This window comes from Poromitra crassiceps (assembly GCF_964638095.1).
Source record: "Poromitra crassiceps genome assembly, chromosome: 2".
Lineage (NCBI taxonomy): Eukaryota > Metazoa > Chordata > Actinopteri > Beryciformes > Melamphaidae > Poromitra > Poromitra crassiceps.
Genome location: NC_139624.1, coordinates 31,772,544 through 31,790,403, shown reverse-complemented (window position 1 = coordinate 31,790,403; position 17,860 = coordinate 31,772,544). Strand labels below are relative to the sequence as shown.

Genomic DNA, 17,860 nt, shown 5'->3' with positions numbered 1-17,860 from the left:
GGATCCAGCAAACTTCTTTGGTGCAGCAGCACATCTTATAACCACAGCTAATTGCTTCTTCCATCCTTTCTTCGTTTCTTTCCCCACCCGATTTCTTAACTTCTGTTCTTATCTGATCTTGTTCACTTCCCTTTCCTTCATCCATATATATATATATAATTTTGAATACTTTTCCAGTGATGTATGGATGGGGGATGCTAATGTTCAGAATTTGCTCCATTTGAATAAATAAATAAATAAATAAATAAAAAAATAAAATAAAAAATAAATAAATAAATAAATAAATAAATAAATAAATAAATAAATAAATAAATAAATAAATAAATAAATAAATAAAATAAATAAAATAAATAAAATAAATAAAATAAATAAAATAAAATAAAATAAAATAAAATAAAATAAAATAAAATAAAATAAAATAAAATAAAATAATCCTGTGAACGTCAGCTTGATTTGCAGGCCGGGGAACTTGCACTGCACCGGAGTAGCTGTCTGTAATGTGGCTTCCATCCATGAAAAGATTGCACACTCTTGTTATATGGAAAGTACAGCACTAAGTCATGTGATTGTGATCTTTTTCATCAGGGTTGCTGTATGTATACTCTAGACTTGTCACCTTGGCAGATGTTGTAGTCGGTGAGTTCATAGCCGGTGCCACAGCTAGCTTCCCTCTGGCAGCGGAAGGAGCCTTCTGTGTTGATACAAACCTGGCCGAGGATGCAGTTGTGACTGACAGTCAGACACTCATTAACATCTGAGGAGAGAAGCATCTGATTCAGTTCAGCTCGTCTATCCCACGTACATACTTGTGTTATTTTATGCTATTATTTATTTGGACAAATGTTTTAACAAAATGATCATGCCTTTCGGCTAGCAAGCTTTTATAAAAGCTCATAACATTTTTTCTATGGATCATGTGATCACGTCTCAATTTCATGGTAATTATTGAATTGAAAATGTGGTTGGTTGCATTGTAGAGGTTAGATACATTATGGACTCTTCAGATTTGGATACCTACCCTCACAATTCACTCCATCCTCTTTCAGTTGATAGCCATCATTGCAGGCACACATAGCATTACCTACACAGAGCTGGGAACAATTGGATTCTGAAAAGAATGAAGACAAAGACACACAGACAAATCAACATAGAGACAAACAGATCTAACATTTGGCACAACATTAAAGTGTTGTATGCTCTAATTCATTCACATAGAGTACAGTAATTGACTGATGGAAGTCAAAGCCACCAGGTTGTTCTCCTGGGGAGGCCGGTGCTTAAGCCTCTTACAACCCTTATTAGAGTGAAGGAGATTATACATTATAAAGCTATGAAGGTGCCAAACCTCTACAGGTTCCTGTTCCGTGCACAGGCTTTGAAGCGACACTGGTTGGTGTTTGTTTTTCAGTCACTGGAGCTGGAACTAGGAAAGAAAAACAGGCAGTATAGAAAAACGAGGCCCCTTCCCCCCCAATAACAAAAGATGAAACAGGTTAACTTCATACGTAGGCTCAGACTTTTTGGAGTGTGCACCAAAATCATGTCAACATTCCATGGGTCGCGGAACCGCCCGGGCCACACGGGCCCGGGTACATTTCAGTTCCCCCCAGATTAGATTTTTTTTTTATTTTATTTTTACAATTAAACCTCATTTACTTATTACACTCGACTGGTTGTTTTTCAGATGTGATGTGAATCTAAAGTGAACTAAACAAGTCAGATCCACTATAAATGTTTTTCAGTAGATGCTGTGATGTAGCCACAACAAAGGTGCAATATTAATGTTTTTCAGGAGATGGCGATGTTGCTAGCTATAGGTTCTAAAGAAGAAATATGGTTCAAATGTTTACAGTAGTTTTCCTTTCTTGCTGCACTACAATGTTACAATGCTGTGAGACAGGCCCGGCGTTGGAGGGGGGCCTGACCGGGCTGGGCCCCCCCATTCCCTAAACTGGCCCCCCCATTCAATTTTTTTTTCTTTTCTTTTTTTGTGTGTGCTAAAAACGTTTTTCCGTTTTTCTGTTTTAAAGTTTAAAACGGAATCTGGCTGTCATTAGGCATTGATTAACTGAATGCTATTGCTAACTGTTACTTTGAACATCCATTTGCAATGATTCTGGCTGGATATTAACTATTGTAAATTTGTCACAATGAATGCAATTTGTGCACAATGTGTAAATACATTTAATATTAATTGTTTAGGCCTAATCATTTGTAAAGTCACAACACATTAGAGATGTGTGTAGTTCTTCATAGATTTAGCCTCTTCATTTTGCTCTCAAATGCACCAGGTTGACGAATTTTACTTTAAAATGTACAAAATCTTCTTCCAGGGGAGAATCCCCCCGGACCCCCCTTGGGTAGCTTGGCCCCCCCAAGCTAGGGGCAGGCCCCCTCTGTAATTTGGTTCTGGAGCCGGGCCTGCTGTGAGACGGAGCTAAACACAAAAGATGCAATATTAACACATTCACTGCCAGCCGTTTTTTTTTTACTGTAGGTAGGTTCTGCCAGAGGGTTTTTTTGAGGATTCTGGCTCATCTTTCAAGACCCGAGGATTCTTTTCTGCTAAGATTTTGTGAACACACAATATCTCAAAAGAACTAATAGAATGTGTGCTTTCTCTGTCTAAAAGAGTTAGTTTGTAGAGTTAGTAGTTATGTAAGCATTAGCAGTTGAATACAGCATGGTTTCAGCATCTGAAAAATTATTCTGAGATAAACGGCTTTTTGTGAAATTCGATAGAACAGTCACTTTAACCATTCATTTTTGGCATCAGTAAGACGTCAGACGTCTAAACAATAGTTTTGAACAGTAATTTCCTCCATAACAGCAGGAAACACCCCTCTCCTTCAAACTCCTCCCTCCGTGTGTGTTCTTCTTGGCTGCAGCGGGCGTGTCACAAGCTCGTTTCTGTTGCTGCTGTAACCTCGCGTCACCAGGCTCACTGCTTCTGCTGCTGCTGCCTGTCTGCTGGCGGCCGCTGTGCAAGTCTGGATGGGCTCGCTCGTTTCTTGTGGTTTCGGTTGAGAGCTTTGATGAAGCTTTTGCGATTCTGGTCTTATTTATGCTGCGTGTTTCAAAGTGTGTTCCACCCGTAATCTATTATGCAAATTTGCAATCCCGCACCGCCAGCAATCAGCGCGAAAACGAAAGCGTTTTTGCCAATCCATTTTCATGAGAATGGCTTCCTCACACTGCTTTTTGCTTGCCTTCCTCTAGTCTGGGAGAGCACTGTCGCCACTTAGTGGGTCGGTGGAATGGGTTGTACATGTTCGGTGGCTCCAATATTGATATAAGAGATGTAAAAGGGTTAGATGCACATCCCACGGTCAAAAAAAAAAAAAAAATTTTTTTGACGTATTAATAGTTTTTCATGAGATACTCAGTATTTAATACTAATACTAATAATAGAAAAGGAGAAGATACTGAATAATGACATCACAACAGTATAATCCTAATTTTAAATTAAAATTAAATATTCTTCTAAATATGGATAAAAGTCCAAAAACATAAAATTTTCTTCGACGCTGCCGAGATTCCATTCCTTACAGCACCCCCTACTTAATAATAGTTCCAGCGCGGCTGCGAAAATGTGGTAGCGCATTGTGTCAAGTGTACTGGCTCGGGGAACGGTCCGGCCCCCGGTCCCTTAGGTTTCTGACAATGTGGCCCCCTGAACAATTTAGTTGAATAGCCCTGCTGTAAAACCCAGTCGCACTCATATTCTGGTTTATTTCAAGAAAAACATTTTGGCTAGTTGAAATGAATTGGCTCGTAACTTTAAAATCTAGCAGCCATATTGGCTGGTGATAAAAAAAAAGTTGAATCTCAAACCCTGCAGGGAGAGCAGGTGGTGACATAGGAGTGAATGAGAAAAGGAGCAAATATATGATTGTTAAGACTGAATACTGACATCACAACCGTCTAATCCTAATGTTAATTTAAAATGAGATATTCCTATATGAATCTGGCTTCAAACGACCAAAATCTTTATATGATGATAATAATAATAATCAATGATGGTGGTTCACAGACGTGTGTGTGTGTGGGGGGGGGGGGGGGACCCGACACGCCCCCCGGCCCCCCCAAGTTCAGATGCGTTCCGCTACCTATGCAACATTCTACAATGCTGTGCTGGAAAGCCTGATCAGATATGGCATGGCAGCATGGTTTGGGTCTCTCACAGTCAAGCTTAAATCTAGAATTTAAAAAATGGTGAACACAGCCATGAAAGTGATCGGCAAGAAAGAATCACTGACGCTCCAGTCCATCTTCGAGAAAAAGGTCATCAGCCTGGCTCATAGAGCTCTGACCGACCCTTCTCACATTTTATTTTCTGAATATGAGTTGTTACCTTCCGGCAGAAGATTCAGAGCCAGCAGATACAGGAGCAACCGCTACAAGCTTTCCTTCCTCCCCACCTCGATTACACTTCTTAACAAACAGCCTGCCCTTCCCCCCAGGCTGTAGTAACCCATAGTTTGTAGGTGGAGGCACTTTAAGTAGGAACGGTAATCTTAGCCCCATGTTTTACCTTCCTATTTTATTTCTTTTACTTTTCATTTAATCTTATTTTAATGTTTTATTCTTTTATTCTTTTACTCTTTTATTCTTTTATCCATTATCCCGCTGCTGGTTTTATTGTTTATTGTTGATTTTATATTCTTTTACCTACGGGTATGTATGATTTAAACAAATTGTGCAATAGGGCTGTGCAATTTCATGTCTCAGTTGGCATCTCCCCACTGTGTCTTAGTGCAATGCTGTGTCTGTCCTGTTTGTGTTTACTTGTGTTTTTGTAACGCCGGATGTGGCTATGCGCACTTTTTGCCCAAGACAAATTTCCCTTCTGGGACAATAAAGTTTATCTCATCTCATCTCATCTCAACTACTTTAGCATCTTGTTACCACGTGGCACAACTTGATTTCACAGAACTCTGGTGCTTTACTGTTGAAATGCTCTTATCACTCTGACCTTTGCTCTGCGTGAGCAAGACAGTGATTTGCGTTCCTTCACAAATAACTGACCCAAACTCCATTATAAGTGTGTGTTTGTAGCTCTGTGGGTCCCACTCCCAAATGTTTGTGTTTTTCACCTCTCTTTCTGAAGCCAGATTATACTCGCCAGCTGGGCGACAAAAGGTACAAGCCACAACAAAGCCACCAGTTGGCCCTGAATCACCATTTGGCAAGGTGTCAACTATACACCGGGTTTGAGTTATAATGAGCTGTGTGGGGGTCTTTTAAAATAACTAGGTGCTCCACTTGTGGTGGATGAGTTGAGTCCCCACCCCCCATTTAAAATGCATTATTTGTGATAAAAACAAAAATGTTTGTTGGCAATTAGCAATCACCCCCTCCCCCCCCCCCCCACACACACACAGATGCATGCTTTTACTGCTTCCATGGGAGCTCAGAGCCCTCTTTACTCGCTCCCACACCCACATAACTCGAACCCTGTGTCTACTACAGCTTAGCCCACTGAATATCCTTATGACCTAGCCTGTCTGTCTGTCTGTCTGTCTGTCTGCCTGCCTGTCTGCAGCAGTCTGCTCCACAGCTGCCATATCAAGGCAATTTAAGCAAGCCATTTGGGAAACGATGCTGCTCTCTGCTCCTATGGAAGGTTTGTGCATATTTGATGCACTCAATTCTGTAGCATACCAGCTCTTTTAACCCAAACACGGATGCATGAGATAATTAAACACAGTGAATATCAAGGTTTTGCAAATAGAATCATGATATTTGTGTAAAAGTCATTTGGCACCCAATGTGTGCAAATAGCCTAGCAGAGTCAGTGCTTATCAATGGCTCCTTTGCACTGAGTGTCATCAGAAACAGCCAGCAGTCATTCTCCCATGAAAGAGCAGAGTGGAATTAATCAAGGGGCACAAATGACAGAGAGCACTTTGTTTTTCTCTGAGCGACAACAGCCCAGCTGGCAAAGTGGAGCTTATATACCTGAACCCTAACAGCCCAGCTTACAAAGCGGAGCTTATATACCCTAACCCAGTGATACTCAACTTGCGGCCCACACAGGGGACATTGGAAAAAAAAAAAAAGCAAAAATACAGTGCACCTGAACGCAACATGCAAGATACCCGCTGAATAACTTAAGTGTCCAAATGTTCATGTCATTCTGGCCAATTCTCCACTTCTGTTATAGCATTTCAGTCTGGAATATGGAATATCTTTCAATAATCTATGATTTAGCTGCTAAATTGTCAAATACCGCCGTCTGCTCGCTACCCAGGCACTTATGTATGCACTTAACCTAACTAACTTAACTTAACTATCCGGTGTACACAACATTGTCAGACTAAACTCCGGCTGACACCCCAAAAACCTACAATCCGCTACAGAAAAATGTATATTGTTTGTTTATTAACTGGCCCCTGGCCTTCTATCATTTCACGAAAGTGGCCCCCGGGCAAAGCAAGTTGAGTATCCCTGCCCTAACCCTAACAGCCCAGCTGGCAAAGCGGAGCTTATATACCCTAACCCTAACCCCCCAGCTGGCAAAGTGGAAGTTATTTGAGTCTTTTACCTTTAGTGGTAGCTTTGGTTTCCTCTGTGGTGTTTTTGCCACAGCAGGTTTGAGCTGCATGCTCACACTGTCTCCCCAGCAACAGACCTTCCAGTCTGCAGCTCAGACCCCGGCCTGCTGCCATCAGACCCAACACACAGCAGTCACAGCACATCTACAGGAGGGAGGGAGAGAGAGAGAGAGAGAGTCAGACCCAACACACAGCAGTCACAGCACATCTACAGGAGGGAGGGAGAGAGAGAGAGAGAGAGAGTCAGACCCAACACACAGCAGTCACAGCACATCTACAGGAGGGAGGGAGAGAGAGAGAGAGAGAGAGAGTCAGACCCAACACACAGCAGTCACAGCACATCTACAGGAGGGAGGGAGAGAGAGAGAGAGAGTCAGACCCAACACACAGCAGTCACAGCACATCTACAGGAGGGAGGGAGAGAGAGAGAGAGAGAGAGAGAGAGAGAGTCAGACCCAACACACAGCAGTCACAGCACAACTACAGGAGGGAGAGAGAGAGAGAGAGTCAGACCCAACACACAGCAGTCACAGCACATCTACAGGAGGGAGGGAGGGAGAGAGAGAGAGAGAGAGAGTCAGACCCAACACACAGCAGTCAGAGCACATCTACAGGAGGGAGGGAGAGAGAGAGAGAGAAAGAGAGAGTCAGACCCAACACACAGCAGTCACAGCACATCTACAGGAGGGAGGGAGAGAGAGAGAGAGAGAGAGAGAGAGAGAGAGTCAGACCCAACACACAGCAGTCAGAGCACATCTACAGGAGGGAGGGAGAGAGAGAGAGAGAAAGAGAGAGTCAGACCCAACACACAGCAGTCACAGCACATCTACAGGAGGGAGGGAGGGAGAGAGAGAGAGAGTCAGACCCAACACACAGCAGTCACAGCACATCTACAGGAGGGAGGGAGGGAGAGAGAGAGAGAGAGAGAGAGAGAGAGAGAGAGAGAGTCAGACCCAACACACAGCAGTCACAGCACATCTACAGGAGGGAGGGAGAGAGAGAGAGAGTCAGACCCAACACACAGCAGTCACAGCACATCTACAGGAGGGAGGGAGAGAGAGAGAGTCAGACCCAACACACAGCAGTCACAGCACATCTACAGGAGGGAGGGAGAGAGAGAGAGAGAGAGAGAGAGAGAGAGAGAGAGTCAGACCCAACACACAGCAGTCACAGCACATCTACAGGAGGGAGGGAGGGAGAGAGAGAGAGAGAGAGAGAGAGTCAGACCCAACACACAGCAGTCACAGCACATCTACAGGAGGGAGGGAGAGAGAGAGAGTCAGACCCAACACACAGCAGTCACAGCACATCTACAGGAGGGAGAGAGAGAGAGAGAGAGAGAGAGAGAGAGAGAGAGAGAGAGAGAGAGAGAGAGTCAGACCCAACACACAGCAGTCACAGCACATCTACAGGAGGGAGGGAGAGAGAGAGAGTCAGACCCAACACACAGCAGTCACAGCACATCTACAGGAGGGAGGGAGAGAGAGAGAGAGAGAAAGAGAGTCAGACCCAACACACAGCAGTCACAGCACATCTACAGGAGGGAGGGAGGAGAGAGAGAGAGAGAGAGAGAGAGAGAGAGAGAGAGAGAGAGAGAGAGAGAGTCAGACCCAACACACAGCAGTCACAGCACATCTACAGGAGGGAGGGAGAGAGAGAAAGAGAGGGGGGGGGATCAGTTGACACACAAAGTCCAAAAAGAGAAGAAATCTTATAATCATCTCAGATATGATATTCTCTAATAATATTGATTTTATTTCACCATAGAGTGGTGCAGGAATGAGTGCTAAAACCCAGAAGTTAGCCTCGCCTGGTTTCCTCCTCTGCAAGTCAATGGGATTTTTGAATGGGGATTTTGGTTAGCTGCCTGCAAGATAATCTTCACAAATAAACACCACTTTTAACTCTTTTTTTTAAGCGTTTTCTGAAAATCGTGATTTTTTAAATTAGCATTTACGCTTAAAAACAAAATCATAAAAATGGTGTTAATTTGTGAAGATTATCTTGCTGAACACAAAGAAGGCAGCTTCAGAACGTTTGCTAACCGCAGACCTTATTTCAGGCAGCTAACCAAAATCCCCATACACAAATCCCATTGACTTCCAGACGAGGGGACCGAGTGCGACGCTAACTTCCGGGTTGGCCTACAAAAATAAGTCATCCCTGCGGTACTCCATAGTGTCTATACGATATGGACATTGGAGAGAGGAGGACCCACCTTGGAGACCTGAGTTTCCAATGGGTCTCCTAGGAATAAAGGCCTCTCACAGGCCCCTTGATCTCTGGCCATGCTGATGCCACTGGTACACAGCTTTTCTCCTACCAGTGCTGCACAGCACTGCTCCTGAGCGATCCTGCACGGTACACAGAGACAGAAACAGCAGAGATTTAGCATGAAACCTAATCCAGAACAAATGTTATTTTTGCTACTGTGTTGAGTTGAATAAGAAGCAGTGAGAAAATAGAGAGCCAAAGTCACGCCCACTTACGGTTTAGGCATACTTACAACTTACAAAAATTGCCTATTTAAAAGTGTTTTTTTAACGTTTTGTTTTTAAATTTTGGTCCGAGTGAAATGTTCTATGGTCTCTCATGATTCTAAATATAGGTGAATCGCTTGGTTTGACCAAGCAAAACTATTTAAAAGTATTTTACGAAAAGTAGATGGCTCTGGTGGGTATGCCTAAACTGGAAGTGGGCGCGACTTTGGCTCTCTATGTTTACTGCATGATCACTCACACAACCGATGCAGTTCGTCAGCTGATGTCAAAGGATTGCGAGTGGTCATGTGCTTCATGTATTTCCGCAACCTAGATACTCAGCATAATATTGACCGGTTAAATCAATAAATGTCCTGGCTTTGGCTGGCATGAAGAATGACACTGTCGCCATCAGCAGCAAGATAATACAGGAGGATGACAGGAATGCATCAAAAGGCCGCATAAGCTTTTTATAACTTGTATTGTCTTTTTATATTATGTCTGTTTAATATGCTTTGCGACTGACAAGATTCTGTTTTCACCCCATGGTTATCTATCGATCTATCTATCTACAGTATCTATCTATCGATCGATCGATCTATCTATCTATTGTATGCCTGTACTCTGCACGTTCCTTCAACCAGCCTCCATGTGTTGTCCAGGTGTTCTTGTTTCATCAATCACCACCTCCATGTTCTTACAGTCAAACAGGGCCTTTTAGTGTTAAACTGCTCCAGGGGCCACTTATCTCCTGCACTTAGCATGTATGTAAGTACAGGACAGTACATGTATGTGGCAATCATCCCCATTCAGCAGGAAGGCTACGGAGCGCTGAGCAGAGCTCTGAAGCCCTGAGGGTATTTCCTACTTGTGAAGATACCATGGGCTCTTCAACAGACAATACAGTTCCCTGCTGCAGGATCTCCACATATTTTCCATTTCAGAAATCTCTACTTTCTCCAGACTTTCCTTTCTTGATGTGATTTGAAGATGTTAGTCACTCTTGTTGTGTTAAATATGAAGCATTACAGCTGGTCGACAAATTTAAACTGCCCAAGTCAAACTTATTTAGATACTATCAGATAAGACATTATGTTCGAAAATACATTCCATCATATGAGAATTTAGCTGATTCTGTACTTAGATCCATTGTTAACTTCTCACCATATACAGTACTTCCCACCTTGTATCTATCCTTTACACAACGCTATTGGATGACAGGGCAGACACTTCTCGGATTAAGGAGAATTGGGAAAGAGATCTGAATATCCAGATTACAGAGGAACAGTGGAGCGATAGCCTAAGCCAAATTCATGGATGCTCCATAAATTCTAGACATTGCCTTATGCAATTCAAAATAGTACATAGATTGCACTTTTCCAAAGAAAAGCTCAATAAATGGTTCCCCTCAGTTTATCCTATATGCGATAAGTGTCAGGATGATAATGCCACTCTTGCACACAGCTACATACAATGTCCTAAGATTAAAACATATTGGTGTAACGTTTTCTCTCAAGTTCTTTACTCAACAATTGAGCGAGACTCTCAAACTATTATTTTTTAATATTTCTGAGACCTTAAATAATCTCTCATTAGCTCACAGACGATTTGTTAACTATTGCCTCATGTCTGCAAAGAAATGTTTACTGATGTTATGGAAGGGCAAGGACAGTCCTAACGTGAAAATGTGGCTTGCTGATCTTGTCAGTACCCTTGAAGTGGAGAGGATTAGATATATCAGAAAGGATCAAGTAGATCTATTTGACTCCATCTGGCAACCTCTCATTCTGCACCTGGAAAAAAACATGAAATAATGTTGAACACTACTTTATTTTTTAAGTTTCTCTGTCATATTGTTGGATCCACGTTTTTTGGGGTAGGTGGGGTGAGGGCTGGGGGCTTTATGTAACAATATTTTCTTTATTAGTATTTTCTCTGTTATTATTACTGCTATTACTAGTATTGTTGTATCGATCAATCCATATATCGTACACTGACGTTTTTTGTGTTTTTCAGTTGTCGTTATTGTTTTGTTTTTGTCCCCCTATCCGTCACATGGTGTTGATGTTTGTCTTTTGTTCGTTATAGAAAAGAGATGGTGTCTGACGTAATACTGTAACCATATTTGTAATAATACTGTAATATACAGATATTCGCCATTCTCATTCAAAAATGTTCAAACAAAAAAAATATGGAGCATTGCAGATAGTCAAACTGCCCGCAACGTCTCGGAAACAAATGTGTATAGCCACTGCTAACCAGTAAGCACTGGTGGTTCACATTCAAACCAATAGATTGAAGCGTGGCAAGATGGATTTGTCACGTGATCATGATCTCAGCTGGCCCGTGAGGTTAGGTGAGGTTAGGTCAGGAGCGTCAGGGGCACTCACAGGAGTATTAACCCCAACATGTTTGATGGTGGGAGGAAACTGGAGCAAACCCACAGGAAGACATGCAAACTCCACACAGAAACAAACTGGGACGTACCGGGGTTCAATCCCAGGACCTTCTTGCTGTGTCAACCACTGAGCCACCAAGAGAAGGTTTGGTTCCAAAATGAGATATCCATCATTTAGAAAAACTAGAAACAGAGTGCGCTCCTCTAGCATCCCTCGCCACGGCAGCTGAACTGGCAGTGCTCATTCTTACCGTGCCTTGTCCTCCTCCTCCTCCTCCTCCTCCTCCTCCTCCTCCTCCTCCTCCTCCTCCTCCTCCTCCTCCTCCTCCTCCTCATTGTTTTTTTCTTTTTTTCCAATATTTTATTTTCAGTTTTATGGAACAAAGAACAAAGAACAAAAATCAAACAAGCTCAGACACAGGAAGGGAAAAAATACAATACAATGCGATGCTACCAGCCACGTGAGGTGCTAATATGCATTTGTAAAAGATACATGGGATCCCACGCGAGGGGATGAGAAACCGGCCGGGTGAGTCACCTGTTGCCCCTAACCTCGTCAAGGTAGGCCAGAAATGGGTCCCAGTCCCAGATAGTTGAGTTAGTTCTTAAGTGAGTTGGTCCTCAGGAACCTGAGTCTCTCCATAGCCTACGTATAACTGAAACCATGTCCGTCACCCACAGCTGAAAAGAAGGCGGAGAGGGGGACTTCCATTCCTTCAGAATGAGTCTCTTGGCAACAGTCGTCCTCTGTGTCAGAGACTGTAGCACAGCCGTAGGGAGCAGCCGAAGATGCTGAGTTCCGCCCTCCGGCTGAACGGGTATATTCAACACGTCCTCACTCTGAGCGCGTAGCATATTGGCGCTTTGTCCCATCCCTTGTGCGTCGCTTGTTACTAACACGGTACCCTTGAGCGACCCATGAAACGACTTGGGCTTTCCGACTAAACTCCAATGTAAACCCATGGAAGTCATCTTTGACGCTCATGGCAACTGCTCCCCCATTAGGGTCTAGGGGGGAGGTTAGGTTTAGGCGTGGGGGGTGGGAGAGGTTAGGTTTAGGGTTAGGTTCTGGGGGAGGTTAGGTTTAGGTGTGGGGGGTGGGAGAGGTTAGGTTTAGGGTTAGGGTCTGGGGGAGGTTAGGTTTAGGCGTGGGGGCTGGGAGAGGTTAGCTCCTCCCCCCAGACCCTAATGGGGGAGCAGTTGACTAATGGGGGAGCAGTTGCCATGAGCGTCAAAGTGGGTTCCATGGGTTTACATTGGAGTTTAGTCGGAAAGCCCAAGTCGTTTCATGGGTCGCTCAAGGGTACCGTGTTAGTAACAAGCGACGCACAAGGGACGGGACAAAGCGTCAATATGCTACGCGCTCGGAGTGAGAATGGGTTGGTATATTGTAGGCCTTAGGCTAGAGTACCAGTCAAATATTTTGGCCCAGAAAGGATAGTGAAAGGCAAAACGAAAAAGCATGGAACAGTGTGCCTCATGGCTCATTTGGTTTGCCCTCAAGGTCGCAGAGAGATCTCGCATCGGCAGGTTGGCTGCTGCGCGACCTCGCCCGCAGCTCGACCTCGCCGCAGCTCGACCTCGCCCGCAGCTCGCCCGGTATGCAGCCTTGCCTGCTCATTGAGCAATTGTGCGCCGCCGTGCTGGAATCAGCCCTCTAATTATACTAGTGGAGAAGAGATGACACCCACCCTCCCATATTGACTGCTGCCATCAAAGCTCTGCACATTTTCACCCAAATTGACTTTAACAGCGGGGACACACAGGGGGCCTGGCTGTCCACTCAAGGAGCGCATTTCGCCGCACTGGGCATCAGCGACTCTGCTCGTCTTCATCTTTTGTTTTCCCATATCTACCTCATTTTTATCATGGGTACGTTTATAACCTCGTAAATGTATAACATAATGTGTTCATGACAGCTGTTCATGGCATGTCCATGTCTTGGGATTGGGGTAAACACTGAATGACTGACCACAGTAGGACAAAGAGTGTTTGTTAACAACGTTGTTGTGTAGGTACAGGTACCTGTACTAGGTCTAGTCTCTCTCTGTCTCTCTCTGTCCCTCTCTCGCTCTGTTGTGCCGGATGACCACCTGAAACCCCACTTCAGATAGCAACGTCACTCCCACCTCTCTCTCTTTCGCTCATGGAAAAAATAGAACAGACGCCGAACAGAAGCGCAGCAGAGTGCAGAGTGCTGCGCACCACAGCACTTCGAGGCGCTTCGCTGCGCTTCCGCGTCCTGTCTGTTTTGGCCATAACACTTTGGAATTAAACTCTTTGTTTGGTATTAGATATGAATGGTAACACCATTACTGTCTACTCTATAGACTTTAAGTGGTGACAACAACAGAAATTCTTACACATCCCCTCACTGTGCTAACCCCTAGTGAGTAAAATCACAGTGAAATCAAACTATTCTTGTCTTTGCTGGGGGCCTCTATCCCCCTACACAGACCCCCTGCTGGGCCCCGGACCCCATGGTGGGGACTACCACTCCAGAGGACAAGGTTGTTGGTGAAACCAGGTGTTGCCTACCTGCAGATGTGGGAGGAGGAGATGAGAGGGAGCACTGTGCAGTCTTGTCCTCCCTGGGCCCGATCCCTCCCGTCCTGACAGCACTGCTCCAGCGTAGGCGGCTGCAGCTCTGCAGGGTGTGATGGTCACAGAGATGAGGTGTGATGGTCAGAGAGATGAGGTGTGATGGTCAGAGAGATGAGGTGTGATGGTCACAGAGATGAGGTTGATGTCACAGAGATGAGGTTGATGTCACAGAGATGAGGTTGATGTCACAGAGATGAGGTGTGATGGTCAGAGAGATGAGGTGTGATGGTCACAGAGATGAGGTGTGATGTCACAGAGATGAGGTGTGATGGTCAGAGAGATGAGGTGTGATGGTCAGAGAGATGAGGTGTGATGGTCACAGAGATGAGGTGTGATGGTCACAGAGATGAGGTGTGATGGTCAGAGTGATGAGGTGTGATGGTCACAGAGATGAGGTGTGATGTCACAGAGATGAGGTGTGATGGTCACAGAGATGAGGTGTGATGGTCAGAGAGATGAGGTGTGATGGTCACAGAGATGAGGTGTGATGGTCAGAGTGATGAGGTGTGATGGCCACAGAGATGAGGTGTGATGTCACAGAGATGAGGTGTGATGGTCAGAGAGATGAGGTGTGATGGTCAGAGAGATGAGGTGTGATGGTCACAGAGATGAGGTGTGATGGTCACAGAGATGAGGTGTGATGGTCAGAGAGATGAGGTGTGATGGTCAGAGATGAGGTGTGATGGTCAGAGAGATGAGGTGTGATGGTCAGAGAGATGAGGTGTGATGGTCAGAGAGATGAGGTGTGATGGTCACAGAGATGAGGTGTGATGGTCAGAGAGATGAGGTGTGATGGTCAGAGAGATGAGGTGTGATGGTCACAGAGATGAGGTGTGATGTCACAGAGATGAGGTGTGATGGTCAGAGATGAGGTGTGATGGTCACAGAGATGAGGTGTGATGTCACAGAGATGAGGTGTGATGGTCAGAGAGATGAGGTGTGATGGTCAGAGATGAGGTGTGATGGTCAGAGAGATGAGGTTTGATGAGGGGTGTGATGGTCAGAGAGATGAGGTTTGGAAATCAACAGCAGAAACGTGCTGCATTAAAACTGAGACTGGTTTCCAAAGAATTCCTGAATGCTAATTGGACAATTTCATTGAACTTTCCTATAGCCCAATCCCAGAAAAGCAAATAGTTTAGAGCAGTGATTCTCAGTCTCAAACCTTTTCATATCAAGGACCCCTAATTTAGTCCACAGAGTCAGACCCCAATGATGAGATTTTATCTCTTGGACCCAAACATGAGAATATTTTTATCGTCCAGAATTCCCAAAATCGGTATTGTAGATAGTGAAACTATGATCTAAATACTCACACTAGCTAATTGTGTTAACTTGTATTTAAGGACCCCTGGTGGTCCCCGAACCCCACACTGAGAACCACTGGTTTCGAGGAAATGCATGAGAAATATTATGCTACTCTATGTTCAGACTCTGCACTAGCCTAGGCTAAATGTTTATCAAGTAAATTATCTGCATTCAAACCAGCAATTTGCTCATATTCTGCACCCCAGTGCCAAACTTCAGAGCTGTTACAGTATAGCCTACATAGGCTACCCAAATGGTCTTACCTTGTCCATGCAGATAAGGAAGGAATAAGGAAATCAAAAGTATTGTCCGGGGAGCCATTGCACTCAGTTTGTATGGAGTATTTTCCCCTCTGAGGGTCTAAAAGGTTAGGGCTGGAGTGATTGATGTGGATGCAGCAGCACTACGCGGGTCTGTCTCTCCTCCTCCCCTCCTCCCCTCCTCCTCTGACGCTCTGTCCTGGAGGCGGGGAGGGGAGGGGAGCTGCCCGCTGGGGGAACCTCAAAGCGACGCGCGGCGCCATTGATACGTTTTGGGGTTCTTATTTTTGGTTGTTCACTCCGCAGTAAAATTATTCATCGTGCTATTTTGTTATTAGCCGCCTGCTTTTTAAGTTGTTGAGATACAGTAACCTAACATATGGCATGCACCATGCACATTTTAATTCCTTATTTGAAATAAAACGTTTTGTTGACCATCAAATGCATCAGCAAAAACATATAAGAACATGCCGTTTTAGGAGATGTAGTAGGCCTAGTAGGTATTAGCCTAGTCTTTGCAGAATAACAATTAAAGTCAATTTCAGTGGTAGGCCAGTGGAATTATGTAGGCTACAAATTGAGCCCTTGTCCTTTCTTGAAGATGTAGGCCCTACTTTGTATTAACTGAATAAGTATAGGCTACCTGTAGGCTACATTATTTCTTTATTAAATTCTTCTATAAGCATCAAGAAGCTCCCTTTTTCTATTTACTGGCTACAAATTGAGAAAACTTTGAAAACAGAGGCTAAAACTCATCTGAATTTGGTTGACAAGTGAAATTCTAACTTTAATTTTATCTTTTAATTTGATCTAACTCATAGGCGTAGGCTAATGGATACAGGATAGATACAATGTGCGTCGATGGTGTTACACTGCAGCATCCATAGCCATTGCAATGATTAACCTTCCATTTTCCAAAGTCAGTCGGGTTTTAGTCTATAAGTGTAGATGGCTTCAGACTTCTATTCAGCGCAATGGAAAAAAATTAGTCGGTGAGTGAAATAGAGACTGTTCAGTAGAAATCTATAAACTGTTGAAGTCAAAGGTTGTCATTGCCGAGATAATGGAACGCACAGTCTCGAGCAAGACCAATGCAAGTCTAGGTAGGGCGACTCACTGGCGTCCTCTGCTGACCACTAGAGAAAAGTACAATTGGCCTCCAATCACCAGTGGTGGAAAGAGTACGTAGTCAAAGTAAAAGTAAAAAGTAGCTAATTTAAACTTGAAAAGGAATCAATTCAAAAGAAAATATCTCCCTTAAAAACAAAGCAACTCATTTAAAAAACAAACTCATCATTTCAGTTTTATATAGTATTATATAGCCTACGAGAATGTGACAGAAAGTTTTTCATTAATTAAAGGTAGCCTACCTAATTCTCAGATTCAGGTCACATAGTAGCCTAATTTTGGTTATTGTGCTTTAACTTGTTTTTTTTAGGTTACTGTTAATGAAGCCTAAGCTGTGCCTGTGAAGCTGTTCAGTATCAGGCTTGTTGTGGTATATACTTTACAGTTTACACTTATTCTTATATTTAATTGTGTAATTGTAATTGTTTAATTGTGTAAGTGCAGTTTCATGTCTATAGCCACCATCTCAAGAGAAACTGAGGCGATGAAGAATATTCAATACTACTCTATATTTCATATCCAAGTGTGTTTTCAGATAGCCAACTGAATCCACAACCCGTGTTCTCACTCCGACGACATAATATATCACCGTTCTGTCACGCACCTTTTGCATTATATGGAATGCACGGACGCACCTGGTCTGGGTGAGGCAACGGTCAAGTTATGCCATTGGGTTGTTGGAGGCTGGAGCTATGGGGACTGCGGGGAACATGGGGCATTAGGACAAAGTGTATCCAACTTAAGACTTCCCCTAGAGACCCAAAGGCCGAATTCAGACACAATCCGTCGAGACGTATAGCAGTCCGGCTGTAGTGAACTCACATTTCATTTCGTTCTGCGGGACGAAGAACGAAATGAAATTAGTTCACGTGACCGGCTGGTTTAACAGGTTACCTTTCTGCCTTCTCCCCTTCAAACAAGCATGTGTGCGAGCGAACCAGGAAAAGATGAGTGCTGAGGTAGACAGGCTTTCATTGACAATCTAACCGGAGGATTTCTGTGTGTGAAGAGAACAGATAATATACCCGCGATTTTTTGAGAGAAGAGAAGAGTGAAACAGAGCAGAGCTGTGTGTGTGTGGGGGGTGTCTAGATTGGCCAGCGGAGCGTGACGTAGGGCTGCATC

The 17,860-nt window shown here is 44.0% G+C and overlaps 1 protein-coding gene across 1 annotated transcript in view; it reads right to left on the bottom strand.

The window, feature by feature from the left end:
* The window catches only part of LOC310799306 (fibulin-1-like), a gene marked incomplete at its 5' end in the record, with an annotated part of 44,855 nt that extends 28,337 nt beyond the window's left edge, over positions 1–16,518 (bottom strand). The window contains 6 exons of the mRNA XM_083661903.1: positions 617–754; positions 1,019–1,108; positions 6,548–6,701; positions 8,776–8,911; positions 13,974–14,082; positions 16,512–16,518. Coding sequence (XP_083518029.1) covers positions 617–754; positions 1,019–1,108; positions 6,548–6,701; positions 8,776–8,911; positions 13,974–14,082; positions 16,512–16,518 — 634 coding nt within the window. The remainder of the gene's footprint in view (positions 1–616; positions 755–1,018; positions 1,109–6,547; positions 6,702–8,775; positions 8,912–13,973; positions 14,083–16,511) is intronic.
* Between the last annotated feature and the right edge of the window lie 1,342 nt (positions 16,519–17,860).